A 17,718-nucleotide genomic window follows, 5' to 3' on the forward strand; every position below is an offset into this window, starting at 1 on the left:
GAGATTTTGAACTTGGCCTCTTCTGCTCTAGCCACAGGAAGGACCTTAAGTAGATTATTTAGCTAGCAAATCCTCTGGATCTACCTGGTAGGCTTGTTATGAGGATTAAATAAGATAATCTATGCAAGGAGTTTAGTGCAATATCTAGCAATAACAAGGGCTCAATAAAAGTGTAGGTGTCCAGGGTATTTGGAAGAGGTCCAAACAAGTACTACAACTGCAGGAAATCCTGCCTGCCCTTGACATTGACTCCTGCTGATGTCTGTGGCTTAGAGACAGCTAGCTGGAAGCTTGGGACAAGAATAATCATTCCTGATAGCTCCTTCTTCCTAAGCTTGCCTGGTTCCTGAATCTTTCCATGGAAGACTGCATTTCTCAAAGATGGCCCCACAATTGCTCCAGTCCCACATGCCCTGGTCGAAGCTTGCAGGGGCCCTTGTGGAAGACTCTTGCCTTGTGAGCAGAGACATCTGGGACTTGGAGTCCTGAGTGACCAAGCAGTCTCACTGCTCTGAAGCCCCTGGTGCTGTGAGGAAGCCTAAATTAGGTACAGAGCCCACACAGGGAGCCTGACACTACGTGAGACGGGAAGGAGATGCCTCGCCAGGCCTGAAGCTCCAGTTCCAGCCCCTTCTGTGACGGCAACGGGGGGGGGGGGGGGGGGGGGGGGGGGGGGGGGGGGCGCGAGATCCATCAGCCAGAGTGCTCCCTTCAGCCCTTCCTGAGCTCTTGAACTTCAGAGTCAGAGGTGACACGCTGATTGTTGTTTCAAGGCTCTAAGTAGTTTGTTCAGCAATAGATAACTGAAACCTGTCAATAATGGGTAAGTAGCATGGCGTGCTGATTAAGTTAATGGCTATCATTATTGTATGCACATGTGCTGGGGCGTCACCTGTGTTTGCATACATTATCTTTTCTCCTCAAAAAATTCTGCTGAGTTTATACCTTATAGATAAGGCACAGGGAGTTTAGGCCAAGTACCAGTGATAACAGTAATAGCTGACACATTGAGTTTTTTTTTTTTTTTTAAGTGCTGGGGATTTGAACCCAGGGCCTTGTGCTTGCAAGGCAAGCACTCTACCAACTGAGCCATCTCCCCAGCCCCACACTGAGTTTTTGCTGGGCACCAGGCTGAATTTGAAAGACCGTATACATATAACTTTTTCAACCCTAACAAGATTCCATGTTACAATGGGAAACTTGTATGTAGTAGAACCTGAAATGTTTCTAGTTCACAGTGTAAATTCCTAATAGTTTTATTATCCTATATCATATTATGTGGCTTCCACTGAATGGTGCAGCTGGGATTGGGTGATAACTGTCTGATGATGAAGCCCTGCTTATACCATGGTAGATACGACAGATAATTACCAAATGAAATTTGTACAATAAGAACTAAAAACACAGGTGTACTTAGAACAAATAAAGTGTGCTCCTGTGCCTTGGGCAGTCATCTGGACTTCCTGCCTTCCTTAGGCTCTGACTTGGATTTTCCACATCCAGTCTGTGGCTGATGCGGATGCTGCCTGATGTCTTTCTTGTTCCAGGCCAAGGAGAAAGTTTACCCATTCATATGGCATATCTCAGCCTTGTCCCCAACAAGAGAGCATAACATTAAGTTTTGTCTAGCAATTTTTTTTTTCAAAAGAATGAAATGGAAAAAAGAGTGTATCGTATACCAAAAAGACATTATTGTGTTCCAATCATCATGGATAGATAGATGTTCATGTAGTGTAAAATAAAACACACATCCTACAGTGGTTCATAGTGAAAATTCCAAAACCACTGGGTTGATGTACTTTAAAAGGGCCGTGGAATTAAGTTTTCCTGTATATTTTGGTTTGAATTGGCTGGAGATCCTTGTTACTTCCTCCCATTGGGTTTTGATTTCAATCTGCAGGAGGCATTATTTTATTATAAATGAGCCCAAAAGGAGAAATCTAAGGTCAGAGTTTAGTGCTTTCTGGCCAACAGAATATTCTATATGATTTACATAATCCTGGGTCAATTAAGCCAATATTACATTAGTTTTAAATGAATTAAACAAAGCTCTATTACCTTTGGGATCATCACAACTTAACAAAGAGGAAGGTAGATTGTAGATGATTAAACAAGAATTTTGAAGTTAGGGGTTGAATATCTCAGGAATCTTCTCAGGTCTTCTTGGTAAATATAACAAGAGACACTGGCCAGATAAAAGTACATTCATTCGAGACTCTTCTTCTCACAGATTTAATCAGTTGTCCTGGGTGCGGAGAATGCACACATCCTCAAACCTTTGATTCCTAAACTTGCCAGGAATTCAACCAGCACAGCTACCAAAGGGGCTGAAGTCCTATGTCAGCTGGCCTCTTTCCCAGACATTCTGTTCAATGTCACCTGTAGTTTGGGGGATCTTTTTGGTGGGAGTGGGGAAGTCTCTTGTTTTTGAAGTAAGGCTGAATCCAAATTTCATCTTTGCAATCATCATTTTTATCTGCACATTTCATGTCGGAAATTAAAGGTGGGGCCTGGGTGAATAGAGGGAGAGCCTTCCAGGAGAGGGGGAAACTGAGGAAACACTGTGACTCAGCAGCAGATTCCAACAGTGTCTGCAGGTGACAGTGCTGTAGGCGGTCTGTTATGCGACCACACCTTCCTGGCAACACCTCTGTGTTGACTGACCATCTCTGAGGTCCCACTGAGGAACCCACCTTCCTTCCAAGTAAGTGATTGACTGGTTTGAGCACAGTGCTCCTTCCCCGGATGTGCATTGGAAGTGAACCGCCCAGCATTCTGGGTCTGCTCTGCTTGTCAGCATCGATCTTTAAAGCTGATTTCAGTACCAAGTGCAGGTGTGGGTGTGAGGTAGGAAATCTGGCAGGTGAGATATAGCAGATTCCTACCTGGACAAGTGTCTCCTGGTCTGCCCAAGGGACCTGGGGGGCCAGGTGGTCCAACAGCCCCCATTTCTCCATATCGGCCAGGGAACCCTGGGTCCCCTGGAGGACCTGCCAAAGATCATGACAGATGTGAATAAACAGATGTCAGTATACATTTTAAAATTCAGACACAGTGATATTTTGGGAGGCTTGGTAAAGTCCAATTAGGAGACTCTTTGACAGTTTCTTGCCCCCTTTTAATGAAATATCTTAGACTGGATCCCCTTCATCTGTCCCTCCTCTGCAGATACATAAACTTTGAGCAGAGCTCTCTTGGTTATTGATTGAAGTACTTCCTTTCTCAGCAGTAGCATCTTGGTTGATATGAGTAAAAAATGATCTTACTCATTTCTTGGTAATTAAAATGAAAATACTTTCTGATAGATGACATAATAAAAATCCCAGCATAGAGTTTACATACGGAAATAAAATTTGACGTCTTATGGCAATAGACATGAACCAAGATGTGCATGTCTATCTGCACATGTAGGATATATTTTCATGCTAAAGTTCATGTACTTAACCTTCCTAGTGTATAAGCTAGAAGACCATTAAGCCAGACTCTTTTTTTTTTTTGTCTGGACCACTCACATCCCATTTTTGCACGAATTATGGGGGAACAAAAAGGAACACAAACCTTTGAGTGGAAGAGATGGAGTTACCAAAACACCTGGTGGTCCCGGGTACCCACGGTCTCCAGGATCCCCCTGAAATTATTTATTCAATTTTTTTTCAGAAATACTAAGATTTCACTCATGTTGCCCTGGTATGAAACAAATGTTAGCAGAACTATGCGTTGCATTCTTAAAAGAAGTAAAGATTATAGGCTGACTAGAGGAATGATTGACTGATGGAGTCCTAGGAGGACAAAGATACACCTGATCTCCAGCTGACACTCAGAGTGAAATGATGGACTGACAAAGCTTTCACAAAAGAAAAACAAATTTTAACTCCAACGAAATTATTCTATGCCCATAATTTAAATACTCCGGATGTCACTAAGTTTCTTGGATGTACTATGATCGTTGATGGTTAACTTGGTACTCGAGTGCAAATAGCTTGTTCACCTAACAATAGCTGAATCTACATTGTATTTTAGCTGCAAATATCCTTAACCATGTCCCAAGCTAGGACTGCATGTGAGGTCAAAGAGGTTAAAAAAGAAAGAAAACAATGTCATGGTGGTAAAGCAGACCGCTCTCCAAGACTCCATCTCAATACCATGTGATTCCAGGGAATGATTGAAACTTCCATCATTACCCACTTTCAAAAAAGAATTATTTCTCAAATGTAAAACATAATCATGCTTAATATGATAATGCTATGACAACATGGTAATCGTGCACAATAATGTATGCCATACATAAAATAATGCCGACAAAATTAACTCTTTCAAACCGTACATTTTCCATTCTTTGAAGTATTTTTAAAAATAAATTTGATAACATAGGGATATAAATTTTTATCCTAAATAATCTCGCTCTTTTACCTTTGGACCAAGAAATCCAAAAAGCCCAGGAGCTCCAATCAGTCCTTGTTCTCCCTAAGAACAAGCAAAACATTCATTTTAAAAAATTACGTATGATCGGATGACATATTACCTCATTTTCACTTAATTTGTACAACACACGCTCACTCAGACTCTTATCTCAACACTACTGCTCTTGGGCTGCGTCAGGCAATTTTGTGCTTCAGGTTTTGCACCCACAGCTAAATCCTGCAATCCATAAAATGAATGCTGGCCTTTCCGATTCTGTGAGTGTTGGCATGCAACAGGGCAACTTCCAAATGACTCTGAACTGCATTTGCTAGTGAAAATGTATTTATCATCTCTATAATAGTGTACGTTTACCTTTAATCCTGGAAAACCTGGAGATCCGTAGGAACCAGGGTCACCCTAATAAATAGATGAAAATTAATGAGCAGAGTTCAATCAAAATGCATGTCCCAGCATTTTTTTAACTTTAGCAGATTCTTCTATGGATATGTACTCTTTTTTGCAAAGTAGTTGAATAAAAGGAAGTGAATATAAGATGGATTCCGTTTCTTTATGACATCTGCTTCTTTAATTGATCTTTAGTCTTATTAAAAACAACTCATGTCATGGCTAGTGTTTCAATTAAGAATGTGTTTTTATTGCTGTGACTCTCCAATTTTATTTAACTTAATGCTTGTACTGCACCAAAAGCACTTGAAATCACTGCAATATAATTTGACTGAAAATTAATACTTGTTCTACACAACATCACCAATAAAATGGCTATGGAAGCCAATACTGAAGTATTTAGTACCAAATCTAGGGTCAAATAAGCTCCATGTCCATGTCTGCTGGGGATTGGCCTCCAATGGTGGTGACTCTGTGGGGCCTCCCATTAGTGACATGTATGATGTCTGGGCCTGACATTGTGCTTTTCTTCTAGCCACTGTCCCTGGCTCAGCGTGTTACTTTATGAAATAGGTTTAAATCAACCATTCCAAGTAATTACTGCTTTGACTCTGACCCTGTCCCTTCCTCCAATTCTTCTGTATTCTGTGTGCCCGATTCATCTAAACGAAGTCAATCAAAGGGATGTCCTGGGACATTGATCTATCACATAATTCTTGTTGTGCAAAGTATATTTTTCTTATGTAAGATATTCTCCACTTTTGAGCTCATAGGAACACAGCTCATCATACAAATGTGCGAAAGACCCAGGCCTCCAGATTCACCAGAGTTAAGTGACAAATGATCCTTACCCGGGGTCCTGGGAATCCAGGAATACCCTTCTCTCCTTTTGCCCCAATACCAGGCTCTCCCTTTAAAAGATGACAATATTTAGAAAGGACAGAGCAACATCATCAACATAGAAAGACAGAACAAAATGAGAAACAGAAAAAAAATACCGTTCACAGCTTAAAGAAAATTACTTTAGAACAAGGCCCCACAGGATTACAGCAAGATGGTGAAAAGTTCTAGTAAGATGTAAGCATTTAAAGCAATGGCAAGGACTGTGCAAAAAATTTTTTTGAATTAAGATATCATCTCATACAACTGAAAAAGAAAATAGAAAATGCACTTAAATAAACTACCTTGTGTCCTTGTGGTCCCGGCAATCCAGTCAACCCAGGAATTCCTTTTATGCCCTAAAAATCCCAAAGGAAATAATCTGACTTATTGTATAGGATACTGAATTCTCTCTTCCAGAAATCATCTCTTGTGATGACCTGTTTCATTATTGCTATAATAAGATTGCTTGTCACCTGTCACTAGTCAGCAGCTGAGCTCTAAACAACAGCTACAACACTGAAACTATTCAGACCACAGGAGAAGTATAAAAGCACGGGAGTGGACTACCTTGGAACCAGAGTCACAGACTGGGAACTGTGCAAGATGGATATTAGAGATGTAGCCATGCAGAGAAGTGGTTCATTTTGAGCACAGCAGAGGGATTTAACCAAAAGTTGACAAGCAACAACGGAATCTAATGTGGAACTGGTCACATCCATGCTGGAGACTGATAGAGAAATTCTTGCTTGCCAAAAGTCTATTATGTGCGTACCTCTGTGCGTTTGTTACCTTTCCAATCATCAAAACATTAAATCCATCTACAACATCTAAAGGACAACTGGTACCTGATTGACCCTGTGTTTTGGAGGACTTGGCACAGTTTAGCAGCCCAGCTCGGTCTGCCACTCAGCTGCTAGGCAGCTTTGAGAACTGGGTAACCTTGCAGGCCTCATTGTCCAACCCTGTGCAGTGGGGACAGTTCCTTACAGTGCCAGCCTGTTAAAGCAGCTCGAGGTGGGCGCAGGGAGGCCTCTGAGGAGCTCAGTACTCTGGAGGGGGCCACAGGTACATGTTTGGAGAATATTTTCTATTAGGACTTTACCAAGGTGACTTATCGACGGGGGTTACCTTTTCTCCTTTGTAGAGAGAAGAATCAGGGGGCTCGACCAATAGGGTGGGTCCAGGAGAACCTTGCTGGCCAACCTCACCCTTCAAAAAAATGAAGATAATAGAAATTTCATATTAATTCACATTTTGAAACAAAACTTTCACCCATGTATGATGGTATAATGCTTCTAATACTGCATGCCATGGATTTAAAATATCAATTATGACAAATATATCATATAATTTAAAACATTTATCATGTTTTTTACTAAATGTAATACATGGTTACAGTTAAAAACAAATTTAAAAAATCAGAATGATCCATAATCTTACCATCTAGAGATAATCTCCATTAGAGGTTGGTATGGTTTTTTTGTGATTTGTGTATGCACACCTATGCACATGTATTGACATAGATGTATGTACATATTTGTGAATAAGTGGTTTATTAAATGCAATTTAAAATATATTATTATCATTATAACACTATATAAAATACTTATGCAAAATTTAAAATATAAAATATAATTTATATTTTATTAAATTCTTAAGTAATTTTATACTTTTATGACAATATTTGGTGAGCATTTTCCTATCATGCGGAAACTTTGGAATCATGATTTTTAAAGTCTATCAAATAACCTATCTTAAGAATGTACTAGAATTTATAAGCCATTTCACTGTGGTTAGTCTTTTTCTAATTTATATTCAATAAAATTTAGGTTGTTTCATATTTATTTTTAATAATATCTTAAAATTCTCTATATAAAATAATTAGCCATAAGTGTTTATTTGTGTCATTATAGGTACTGTTTTCTTGAAGGAATAAAATGTCCCTTAAATTGATTTTGCCACAGTACAACCATTAATTCTCACTCTTAACTAGAAGATAATAATTTTACACTCTTGTGAATATTACCATTATTCTATGCTTAGAATTATTCTATTTTTCTTGATGCATCCTGGCAGCTAACACATTGCATGGTCACTTAACAGTGCAGTACAAGAGTCAAAAACATATTTGAAAACATCATGGGATGGGGGAAAGACTGTAATAGATGTGGAGCAGAAAGTACAGGTTGCAGATGTATCAGATCAACTCTGTAAGGGCAAAAAGACCTTCTGGGACACACTTAGGGGATGCGTGGCCTCAGCATTTCATGTTTAGCACTATTAAGTGGCTAGACATATACAAAAATGTAACCGCTGCTCTACATGATGCACGAATAAGTGATCGATCATACAGGTAAATAATGCTCAGATAAATGAGCAGCATGTATTGGTGAGGATGATCCCTTCTGAGATGAGCCAGAATAAAGCCCTTTGAGGGCAAAAACACTGAAGGTCTTTAAAGTGTTGGCCACGATACTGTTTCTTCACATTGTGAAAGTACCATAGATTCAGTGTAGTCAAAAGTACAAAGAAGAAAACTAGGAAGGCTGAGTTATAGAAGGTCCATAATCAGATCCTCTGGGAATAGTGACTCACAACCTAAATGGTGTTTCTTAAAATGGGAGGGGGAAATATATTCTTAAACACTGCAAAGTTCTGTATCACAATTCCAACCCACACTTTTGCTCCCCTGCTAATCTAAGAGCCTTACTATAAACATAGTTTGGATCATTCAAGGGCCCAGCTCAGAGCCAAGTGCCTCCACACTGATCTACAGCCTGAGTCTGCTACTGCATCCAGCTGCCATGGTGCAGGGTGGCGTGGGCTGGCGGTGCCCACCTGGCTCTCTGGTGTCCTGTCTCAGATGGAATTGGGAGCTTTTGCAGCTTTGGCAACAGTGTTCTTGAGGGGCCCTGATTTCCCAAGTTCAAAAAAGATTGTTTTAGTGTATTTTCATTCAGTCATCTATCTAAGTCAGTGGTCTGATGATGGTTTTGATGATTATCTAATGGAGAATTTACTGTGTTCTTCTCAATGTGTGGTAGTGAGCATTTTATGTGCATTATCTATTCACTAAAAGAATATTTAGAAATAGGTAGTATTATGACCCCCATTTCACACAAAAGTGAGGTTTAGAGGAAGTTAAGAGAGATTTGATGGTAGGCTGGTGGACATCCCTTTCCCCAGGGACATGTGGTACATCTGGACACAGTTTGGGTTGTCATAAGGGGGACCGGGCACAGGGGAGATGCTGCTGGCGCCTACTGGACAGAGGTCCGGGATGCCACCAAAGATCCTGCAATATACAGGATACCTCCCCAAAACAATGAACTATTAGGAGTGTTGAGGATGTATATTTTAATATTTTTTTGTTATTGCTCCTTTTGTAATGTTGGGTTACTACTTCTATAACCTGTACTCTGCTCAACACTCTATCATGGGTATCTCCCCACATCATGAAGTCTTCCCATGTATTTTTTATTTTGAGACAGGGTCTTGCTAAGTTTCTCAGGGCCTCAACTAAGTTGTTGAGACTGGCTTTGAACTCCCGATCTTCCTGCCTCAGCCTCCCGAGCCGCTGGAATGACAGGTGTGCGCCACTGTGCCCAGCTTCCTGTGTATTTTTGGTACTGTGTTACACTGTAAAATCACTACCTCAAACCTGACCATGCCAGAACTCCCGGTGAGCAGGAATCAGGTCTGTCTTGCTCAGTGCCCACACTCAGCGTCCTTCTTGGCCCCTCACAGAATAGACACTCAATATCCATTTGCCCACAGCTATTGAAAGAGCCACTCACCTGCTGTCAGACATTCAGATTATTTCCAGATAGCCACCTTTTTAAAATCGCTCTTCTAAAGCTTATCTTTACCAGGTTTCATGCTACAGCAGAAAGAACTGTGGGTATGAGGGAGTCAGGAGAGGGGACACCGAGGGGCTTGGGAAGAAGGGGACATGGAAGAGAGGAGGAGGGAGGGAGAGTGGGAGCATGTCACTAAACGCTCTTGGAGCCACTTACTTATATTTATGTGTGGAGTTAAGGGTTCTGATGAAATTACGTCAAACAAATTAGTAATCACTCAAAACTGTTACTCCAGATACAACATCAAAATGCCGAATCTCTTCTTGCTAGGGTGAAGTGTGTCATGCAGATGAACTTGAACGTAGTGTTGAATTTGGTCAGAACTGCCATTTTACAGTCAGGGTAATGGTGCCGGAATCATTCATTGAGGAGGAGATCTCAGTCACAAAAGGGGGCAGATGCCAGACACGGACACAAGTCAAATAACGGCCTAAGGGCCTCCACACCTAGACAGGGTACATGTGGTAGCACAAGCTCCTTTTGGCAAAAGGGGGTCCTTACCGGGTCTCCCATTTGCCCTTTCACTCCTACACCAGGATTGCCCTGAAAAAGAAAATAGATCTAATTGCTTTTGAATGTTAAGCAAGTAATTAAAATCAATTAAGAGTTCTCGCTAAGATTTAAGTAATTACATGCAACATTATGAGGTTTAAATACTCTGGAAAGCCCGATAGGAGAAAAAAGATAACTCGACAGATACAGGTGACCAGTGTCTTCCTGAGCATGGGCTGTGTGTAGGTATCTTGCTCATGACCACCTACCTTCAAACCTGGACTCCCAGGATGGCCCGGAGGTCCCTAAATCAATGACAAAAAAACCCACAAATCAATGATCAGTTCTAGACATCAGAATGTAGCTTCCCTGGTCACCCCAAGTTTCTACTTGGGAAACACTTGATTTTAAAATATGCACGACACAGTCTCATATGTGGAAGCCCCCCCCCCCCTAAAAAACCATGATCTTCTAGAAGCAGGGAGTAAAGTTGAGGATACCAGAGGCTGGACAGGCTGGGCAGGAGAGAAGATTTGTTCAAGGGGCACAAAGGTACAGTTAGGTACTTTTCTAGGAAATTAAGTTCTGGTGTTTTACAGCACAGCAGGTTGACTAGAGTTAACAATGATTCACTGTATATTTCAAAATGACTAGAAGAGAGGACTTTAAATGTTTCAAACACAAAGAAATGATAAATGTTTGAAGTGATGGAATACTAATTACTCTGATTTGATCATTATACATGTAAACATGTACCCAAATATCACACTATAACCTATGAATATGTACAATTTTTATGTGTCAACTAAAAATATAAAACATGAAAGACTGACTTTTTTTTTGTACTGGGGATTGAACCCAGGGGCACTTTACCGCTGAACTAAGTCTCGTTAAGTGTCTCGCTTACTTGCTTAGGGACTTGCTAAGTTGCAGAGGCTGGCCTCGAACTTGCGATTCTCTTGCCTCAGCCTCCAAAAAAGACTGACTGTTTTATCATGGATGGGCTATTGTTCTATATGAATATGAAGACAATGGCTTATCACTGGGGGTGCCGTGTGTGAATATGGATTGTGGATAGTAATGGTGGGATTTTGCTGATTCAACAGATTACAATTCCTCAAAGAGCCCACCTAGGCCTGACCAAAGACTGAAACGTGGCCTTTTTCTTTTCTTCTGTATTCCAGTGTTGACTCTGGAGAGGGATCGCTTCAGCAGAGCTGTCTGTACCTACCACTAACCCTGGTGCTCCAGGGTATCCCGTGGGGCCGGCCCGTCCTCTTGCACCTCTAGATCCCTAGACAGGAGAAAAATCAGCACATTCATTTGATAAATCATAATGCCCCTCACGGCAAGAACCGCATATGGTCCTAAGCAGATAAAAGACCACCAAACCAGTCAGTCCCCCCCACGCCCTCAGAGGGAGCAGTTTCCCCTGAGCCTGAGGACAGCATCTCCAGATGAGGTGACACGCCCTGCAGTGGGGTCCTGTTGACACCCAGAAATCAATCCACCTTTTTTTTTTTTTAACAAATAAGTCTTATAGTAGCAAAAGTTGACAAGAAAACTTGATGCTAGCTACTGCTAAAATCCCTACACATTACTATTTTGGTATGTATCAGAATGCTAATATTGGTTTATGCTAATTAATGTACTTTTTGTGTGTGTGGTGCTGGGGATTGAACCCAGGGCCTGTGTTTGCGAGGCAAGCACTCTACCCACTGAGCTATCTCCCCAGCCCCTATGTAAGTTAATGTTAAAATGTTCATGTATTTATAATTTTATTGATTCTTTTTAGCTATGCATCACATGAAGACTCAGTTTGACACGATTATACAAGCGTGGAACATAATTTGCTCTGGGTCAGTCCCTAGTACTTCCTCTTGCCCTTCCCCTCCCCCTGCTCCTGTCCCCTTTCCTTGACTCCACTGATCTTTCTGCTATTTATGCGGAGGTTGTTTTTGTTTTTTTTTAATTAGTGTCTGTGGATGTACATAATTGTGAGATTCACTGTGATATGTTCATCTTTATACATAGGTCAGATTTGTTCCACTGTTCCTCCCTTATCCTCAATCCCCTTCCTCTACTTCACTGATATTTATTCTATTTTGGTGTAATTCCCCCTACCCTTTTCTTTCTTTCTTTTTCTCCTTATTTTGAACTAGTTTCCACAGATCAGAGAAAACATTTGGAACTTTGACTTTCTGGGTCTGGCTTATTTCACGTAGCATGATAATTTCCAGTTCCATCTATTTACCAGCAAATGCCATAATTTCATTCTTTTTTGTGGCTGAGTAATACTCCATTGTGTATATATATACCACATTTTATTTATCCACTCATTTATTGATGGGCACCTAGGTTGAGTAATACATTTTTAAAACATAGCCAGGAGACCAATGTGAATAGAAAGTTGCTCCCAATTCAGGATCAAGATGATTCAACTATAGGCAATTTTCTGTGACACGTACATCACGGCATAACTGCAAACACTTTGGCAAGGGATGGTTACTCTGCTATTAAGAAAGGCCCTCTGCTCCACTGCTCCTGTCAAATGATTTGCAAGTGTAATAAAATTGCCCTTGTTACGAGAATGAACAGAACGATCATTATTTGAACAGTGCCATCCAGGACATCTCATTTTCTATAAGACTAACGTCATCACTGAATCACACATCTCAGGGAAGGGAACGTGGAGCAAAATATTAAATATGGTATGCAACCACTGATGTGGCAGGCACAAATGGCACAGAGGCAGAGCAAAATAATTTTCACTTGGCCTACGCAGGAGGCCTATTATATATGTGTTCTTTAAGCAGACCTACTTCCATAAGTACTAAGTGGCTGCATGGACCTGATCAACCCAAAGGGTCATAAGAGAGAAGGGAAGATAAGGGCAGGCCTGATGAGACCAGCCTGCTTTGCGTGCCTGCAACCTGCGCTGCCACAGCTCTGCTGTCTCCATCTGAGAGGCTTAATAACTGTTGAACAAGGGACCTACATTTTCATCTGGAATTAGGTGGGCCCCTCAAATCATGTAGCTGGTCCTGCTGGGTTTAAAATCGAGTGTGCATGGCAGGCTATTTGAGGAAGAGAGAAGCAGGGGCCTGCTCAGGTGACTTACTGGGAAGCCGGGCGGTCCTGGGTCCCCTCTGTCTCCCTGTAAGAATAACAACGTACTGTTTTAGAAGAGCAACACAAGTTCCCTAAAACACCGATGATGTACACGTAGAAACAGGCAGGGATTATTCAGACTCAGCCAAGGTAGGTTTGCTCGATTTTTCAGTGTTGAGAAGACCACAGGAGAGGGCTCTGTGGGGGTGACCGGCTCCATTCCCAGGCCCCCAATTCTCCTCCTACTTAAGTGGGGGCCCTCGACTCTCTGAAATCAAGATGAAGACCATGTTTCAGTTTAGATTAAGCTAAGTTCTCAATGCGCTGAGCCCGCCTCCTTGCCTTTTGCCTGTCTCATGGCCAAACCTGAATTTGCTCCTTTGACTACCCTAGAGTGGATGTAAAAGGGATTCGTGGGGCGTGTCTCTCACACTTGCCTCTGTCCAGACGTAACACTCATGACTCTGCACTGAGACTCAATCTGCTTTAGATGATCAAAGTGTGTGTATTCACTTGAATATAGACTCTTTTTAAAAATGTAATCATGCATAGGATATCTTAACCTCTTTGGGGTGTACGGTTATTTCTGTGGCATTTGCCACATTCACATTATTCTTCAGGCTTGACCACCACCTATCTCCAGACTTTTTCATCTTTCCCAGTGAAAACTCTGCCCATTAAACACTAAGTCCCCAAGGCCCCCTCTTTAGTCCCTGGCAACTGCCACTCCACTTCTGTATCTAGGAGTTTGTCCACTCTAGAACCTCCACGTACGTGGAATCAACACTACCTGCCCCTTTCAGCTGGCTTATCCCACTTAGCATTATGTGATCCAGGTTCAGGCACACTGTTGCCTGTCAGAATTCCCTTCCTTTTTAAGGTCGAATAATATTCATTTGTAGGAATGCATTCATGCATGCTCATTTGCCTATCCGTCATTTGTTGATAGACACTTGGGCACCTTCTACTTTTTGGCATTTGTGAATAATGGCACTATGAACATGGATGTACATATACCTGTTCCAGACTCTGCTTTCAATCTTTTGGGTTACGTGCTCAGAGGTGAAATTGCTGGGTCCTATGGGAACCTTGTGTTTAAGTTTTTTGAGGAACTGCCATATTGTTTTCCCCAGCGGCTAAGCCATTTCACATTCCCACTGGCGATGCTGGAGGGCTCCAGCTGTCTGCGTAGCAGCCAACATAGGTTAGTTTTGTCATCTTTTAGAATAGCCACCTGAATGGATCAGAAGTGGGTATAGACTCTTAAGAGCATTGTTTCTCACAGGTAACTGACCTACAGGATGTTTTTATTTGGGATCCTCTGTTTCTGCTTAAGATAAGGAATTCTCTACCTCCTCCCTTTCCACTTATATTCTATTGCCACAGTTACAGAAAAAATAATAATAATTCCCATAACTAATATTGTAAAGTATGTTACAGTTTACAATGTGCTGCAATTTGAATTGTTATAACAGGTCATCTTAATAATGCTGAGAGGTAAAGCAGGGTGGATAATATTTTAATTTTCTTTTACGAAGAAAATTAGGCTCTGTGAAGTAAAGGGCTTAAAGTCACACGAAATTAAGGGTCAGTTTGCTCCTTCCAGCACACACATTGGCTCCTGGAAGGTTTTGCTACTAAGTTTCTTATGTTACTTAAGCCATAAGCAAAATCATAGCTCTTGCTGTTTAATATGGATGAATGGATGCAGAGTCTACAAATAAACACCTCCCAAAAGGGTGTTAGCTCCCAAAAGGGATCACCACTCAAGTACGCCCACAGAACTTAGGGTCCAGTAGGGTCTAGTAGTAATCTGGGACTAGGTTTATCTAACTGTTGTAGAACATTCTTCCTTTAGAAGGTATAACTACATGTCTTGAAAATATATTATATTTTCTCTTGATCATCATTTCTACTGATCACCCTTTACTTGTCCATGACTTTTTGTATTACGGAGATGAGGTGGTCACTTGAGCTTGTTTTGGAATGTTTGTACATCACTCTCTGATAAAAACACAGAGGCATTAAATTTATCAATGATAGTGCTAGAAGGCTGTGATAATTTACAAGATCAATGGTGGGAATTTTTATTATATGTGAGGAAAAGTATTACTATTAGAATATTTTAACTATGATTAAAAAGTGGTCCTCAACTGAGACTGACTTTCCTCCAGGGGACATTTGGTCATGTCTGGAGATGCTACCTGCACCTAGTGGGTAGAGTCCAGTGGCCAGGTGTGCTGTTCAATATCCTACAATGCTCAGGAACACCCCCATAGCAAATTATTATCTGACCCAAAATATCAACTGTGACACACTTGAGAAATCTTGAAATGAATGTGTCACAGAGGAGGACCTAATATGTTTGTTTCAAATAAATGGATTTATAAGATTACTGAATAATAAATAAATAAATATATCCTTGCCACTCTGAGGTCAGGGGGCACTGGAATTTTGCAGCCATAGCAGGTAAGGTCATTGCCTCCACATAAGCAGCAAGGTGCCATCTGAGTGTGTCAGGGTAGTGATAAAAAAAATCAGTGCATTCAGCGACACTTCACAAGAAATTCCTGTCCAAGTGTTTCGCACATGGCTCATCTCCTTGGAAAAGAAAAAAATTCCAATCCACGGTGATGATAATACTTACCTGAATACCTTTAATGGTACCTAAAATGAACACCGAATCTCCTTTTTCTCCATTTTCTCCAGGAAGACCCTGAAAATACAATATTCACTTAAGAGGAAAAAGAATATTACTATTTCAATATTTTCTTTTCTGCATGAAATATGACTTACCAGTAAAATTGCTATGGAACAATTTTAGTAGTAGAGATCTATCATCTTAATTATTATTATCATCCTGAGATTCTCATATAGTTAGGGTCTGTTAAGGAATCTCCTAAGAGTATTCACTAATATATAGTTATTTACTAATTATTCAGCAAGAAGATTGCACTTTCCTCACAATGTAATGTATGGTAATCACATTATTCTTAAAAATACCCAATTCTGCCATTTTATGTACAAGAAAAAATAAAAAATAAAAGTATTGCTTTTTGTCCATTTCAGTATTTATATTTAAAATAGAGCTTATATTCTATGTTAGACTATTTAAAACTATAACATGCTCCTTTTGGAAGATTTTTGTATGTAGCTGCTATTGGCTGAGGGCATTTTTAAGAAGTGAGTGAAAAGTCTCAATGTACTTCTCTCCCACCACAGGTTTCCCTATGTTACATCTTAATATCCTATTTAATATCTTAATATTGCTTAACTTGGTTGCCTCATAAAAAATCTACCCTCTTCATTCAAGCTATTATGAAGAACATACAAATTTCAAAGTTGACCTGACTTATAAGAGCATCCAACTTTGCTTCCAATGGGAAATATTTAATGGTTTTACAGTGACATCAAGAGTTTGAGAAGTCACAAAGCAATTGCCTTTGTACAGTTCTAATCTGCACGAATTCAGTTCCATATTAAATAACACCAAGTCCTCCCACATGGTTGAACTTCGGCTACTGTGATAACTGAAATCAGTTGGGTAACTGCATAAAAACCAAACTTCCCTGCTAGTTCTTCAGTCCAATAGATCACTGCAGGAATAAGAGATGTCAATCCTGATCACTGACAGATGATGTCATTCTTTCGAAGACTGTGATTTGGTCACCGCACATCTATTATTCACAGATTCACAGATAACAAAGCTTGGAGATGAGTTCTCTCCTGTCTCCTGGCCCAAATGGCATGTTACAAAGATGGGCCCATGAAAGAGGGAATCGGCCAACAAAGACTGAATGAATGAAAAAATGTCCATGTTGAAAGTAACATTCAAATAGAATGTAAGTGGGGTGCTAGAAGAAAGAGCTGGCTCTGAGAACGTGGACACCACTGTCATTTGAGGGACTCCACACACACAGCCAGAGGGCAGGGAGGACAAACCCTGCAAATAAATAGGAACGGTGGTGACAGAAAGCATGAAGGTGTGACACAGGCGAAAGCTTGCCGGCGAAGGAACCCTGCCAGATGCCCCACCTCACTGCAGATCCATCCACACTTACAAAGGAGCGCGACGTTTTGACAAAGCATAGAAAATGTGTTCATTGGGTTCCATAAACCACACCGCATTTCAGCACTGTTCCAACGACTCTTGACACGTTTTTACAAAGAACTGAAACACTTTGGTTCTCAGTGTTTCATTCCAGTGTAGTAGGTAAACCTGAGTTTAATTTTTTCATTTCTATTTTTACTTGTGACAGTAAGAGGATTTTTCGTGCTTTAACAAAACATATTAAATGCCACAGGGCAATAACAAGCTTTCTCATCAGTCCATAAGGTTGCTCTGGGTGGGGCTAGCTTGCATGGCCACCGTCAGGTTACTGTGCAAAGCAAGGACTGATGGTCTCCAGAACAAGACAGGGTAGGAAAGGAGGTTGATTTGCAAAGGGACCACAGTGACACACTTGGCTACTTCTGTCAGTGCTGCGTGGTGTGTCAAAACCACAGCTTAGAACCCCTGCTTTCTTGGATGTGCATGGCTCGGTGGAATAAGTCTGGTACGATTGGA

At 40.9% G+C, this 17,718-nt stretch overlaps 1 protein-coding gene across 4 annotated transcripts in view; it reads right to left on the reverse strand.

Moving 5' to 3' along the window:
• Window positions 1–17,718, reverse strand: part of COL4A4 (collagen type IV alpha 4 chain) — a 136,294-nt gene that overhangs the window by 77,835 nt on the left and 40,741 nt on the right. For all 4 annotated transcript variants that reach the window (XM_079132608.1, XM_079132609.1, XM_079132607.1 and 1 more), the window contains 12 exons: window positions 15,799–15,867; window positions 13,162–13,197; window positions 11,272–11,334; window positions 10,310–10,345; window positions 10,050–10,091; window positions 6,817–6,897; window positions 5,991–6,044; window positions 5,658–5,717; window positions 4,774–4,818; window positions 4,411–4,464; window positions 3,559–3,628; window positions 2,886–2,990 (listed from right to left, as the gene is read on the reverse strand). In XM_079132608.1, coding sequence (XP_078988734.1) covers window positions 2,886–2,990; window positions 3,559–3,628; window positions 4,411–4,464; window positions 4,774–4,818; window positions 5,658–5,717; window positions 5,991–6,044; window positions 6,817–6,897; window positions 10,050–10,091; window positions 10,310–10,345; window positions 11,272–11,334; window positions 13,162–13,197; window positions 15,799–15,867 — 715 coding nt within the window. The remainder of the gene's footprint in view (window positions 1–2,885; window positions 2,991–3,558; window positions 3,629–4,410; window positions 4,465–4,773; window positions 4,819–5,657; window positions 5,718–5,990; window positions 6,045–6,816; window positions 6,898–10,049; window positions 10,092–10,309; window positions 10,346–11,271; window positions 11,335–13,161; window positions 13,198–15,798; window positions 15,868–17,718) is intronic.

Source organism: Sciurus vulgaris (assembly GCF_902686455.1).
Source record: "Sciurus vulgaris genome assembly, chromosome: 3".
Classification (NCBI taxonomy): Eukaryota; Metazoa; Chordata; class Mammalia; order Rodentia; family Sciuridae; genus Sciurus; species Sciurus vulgaris.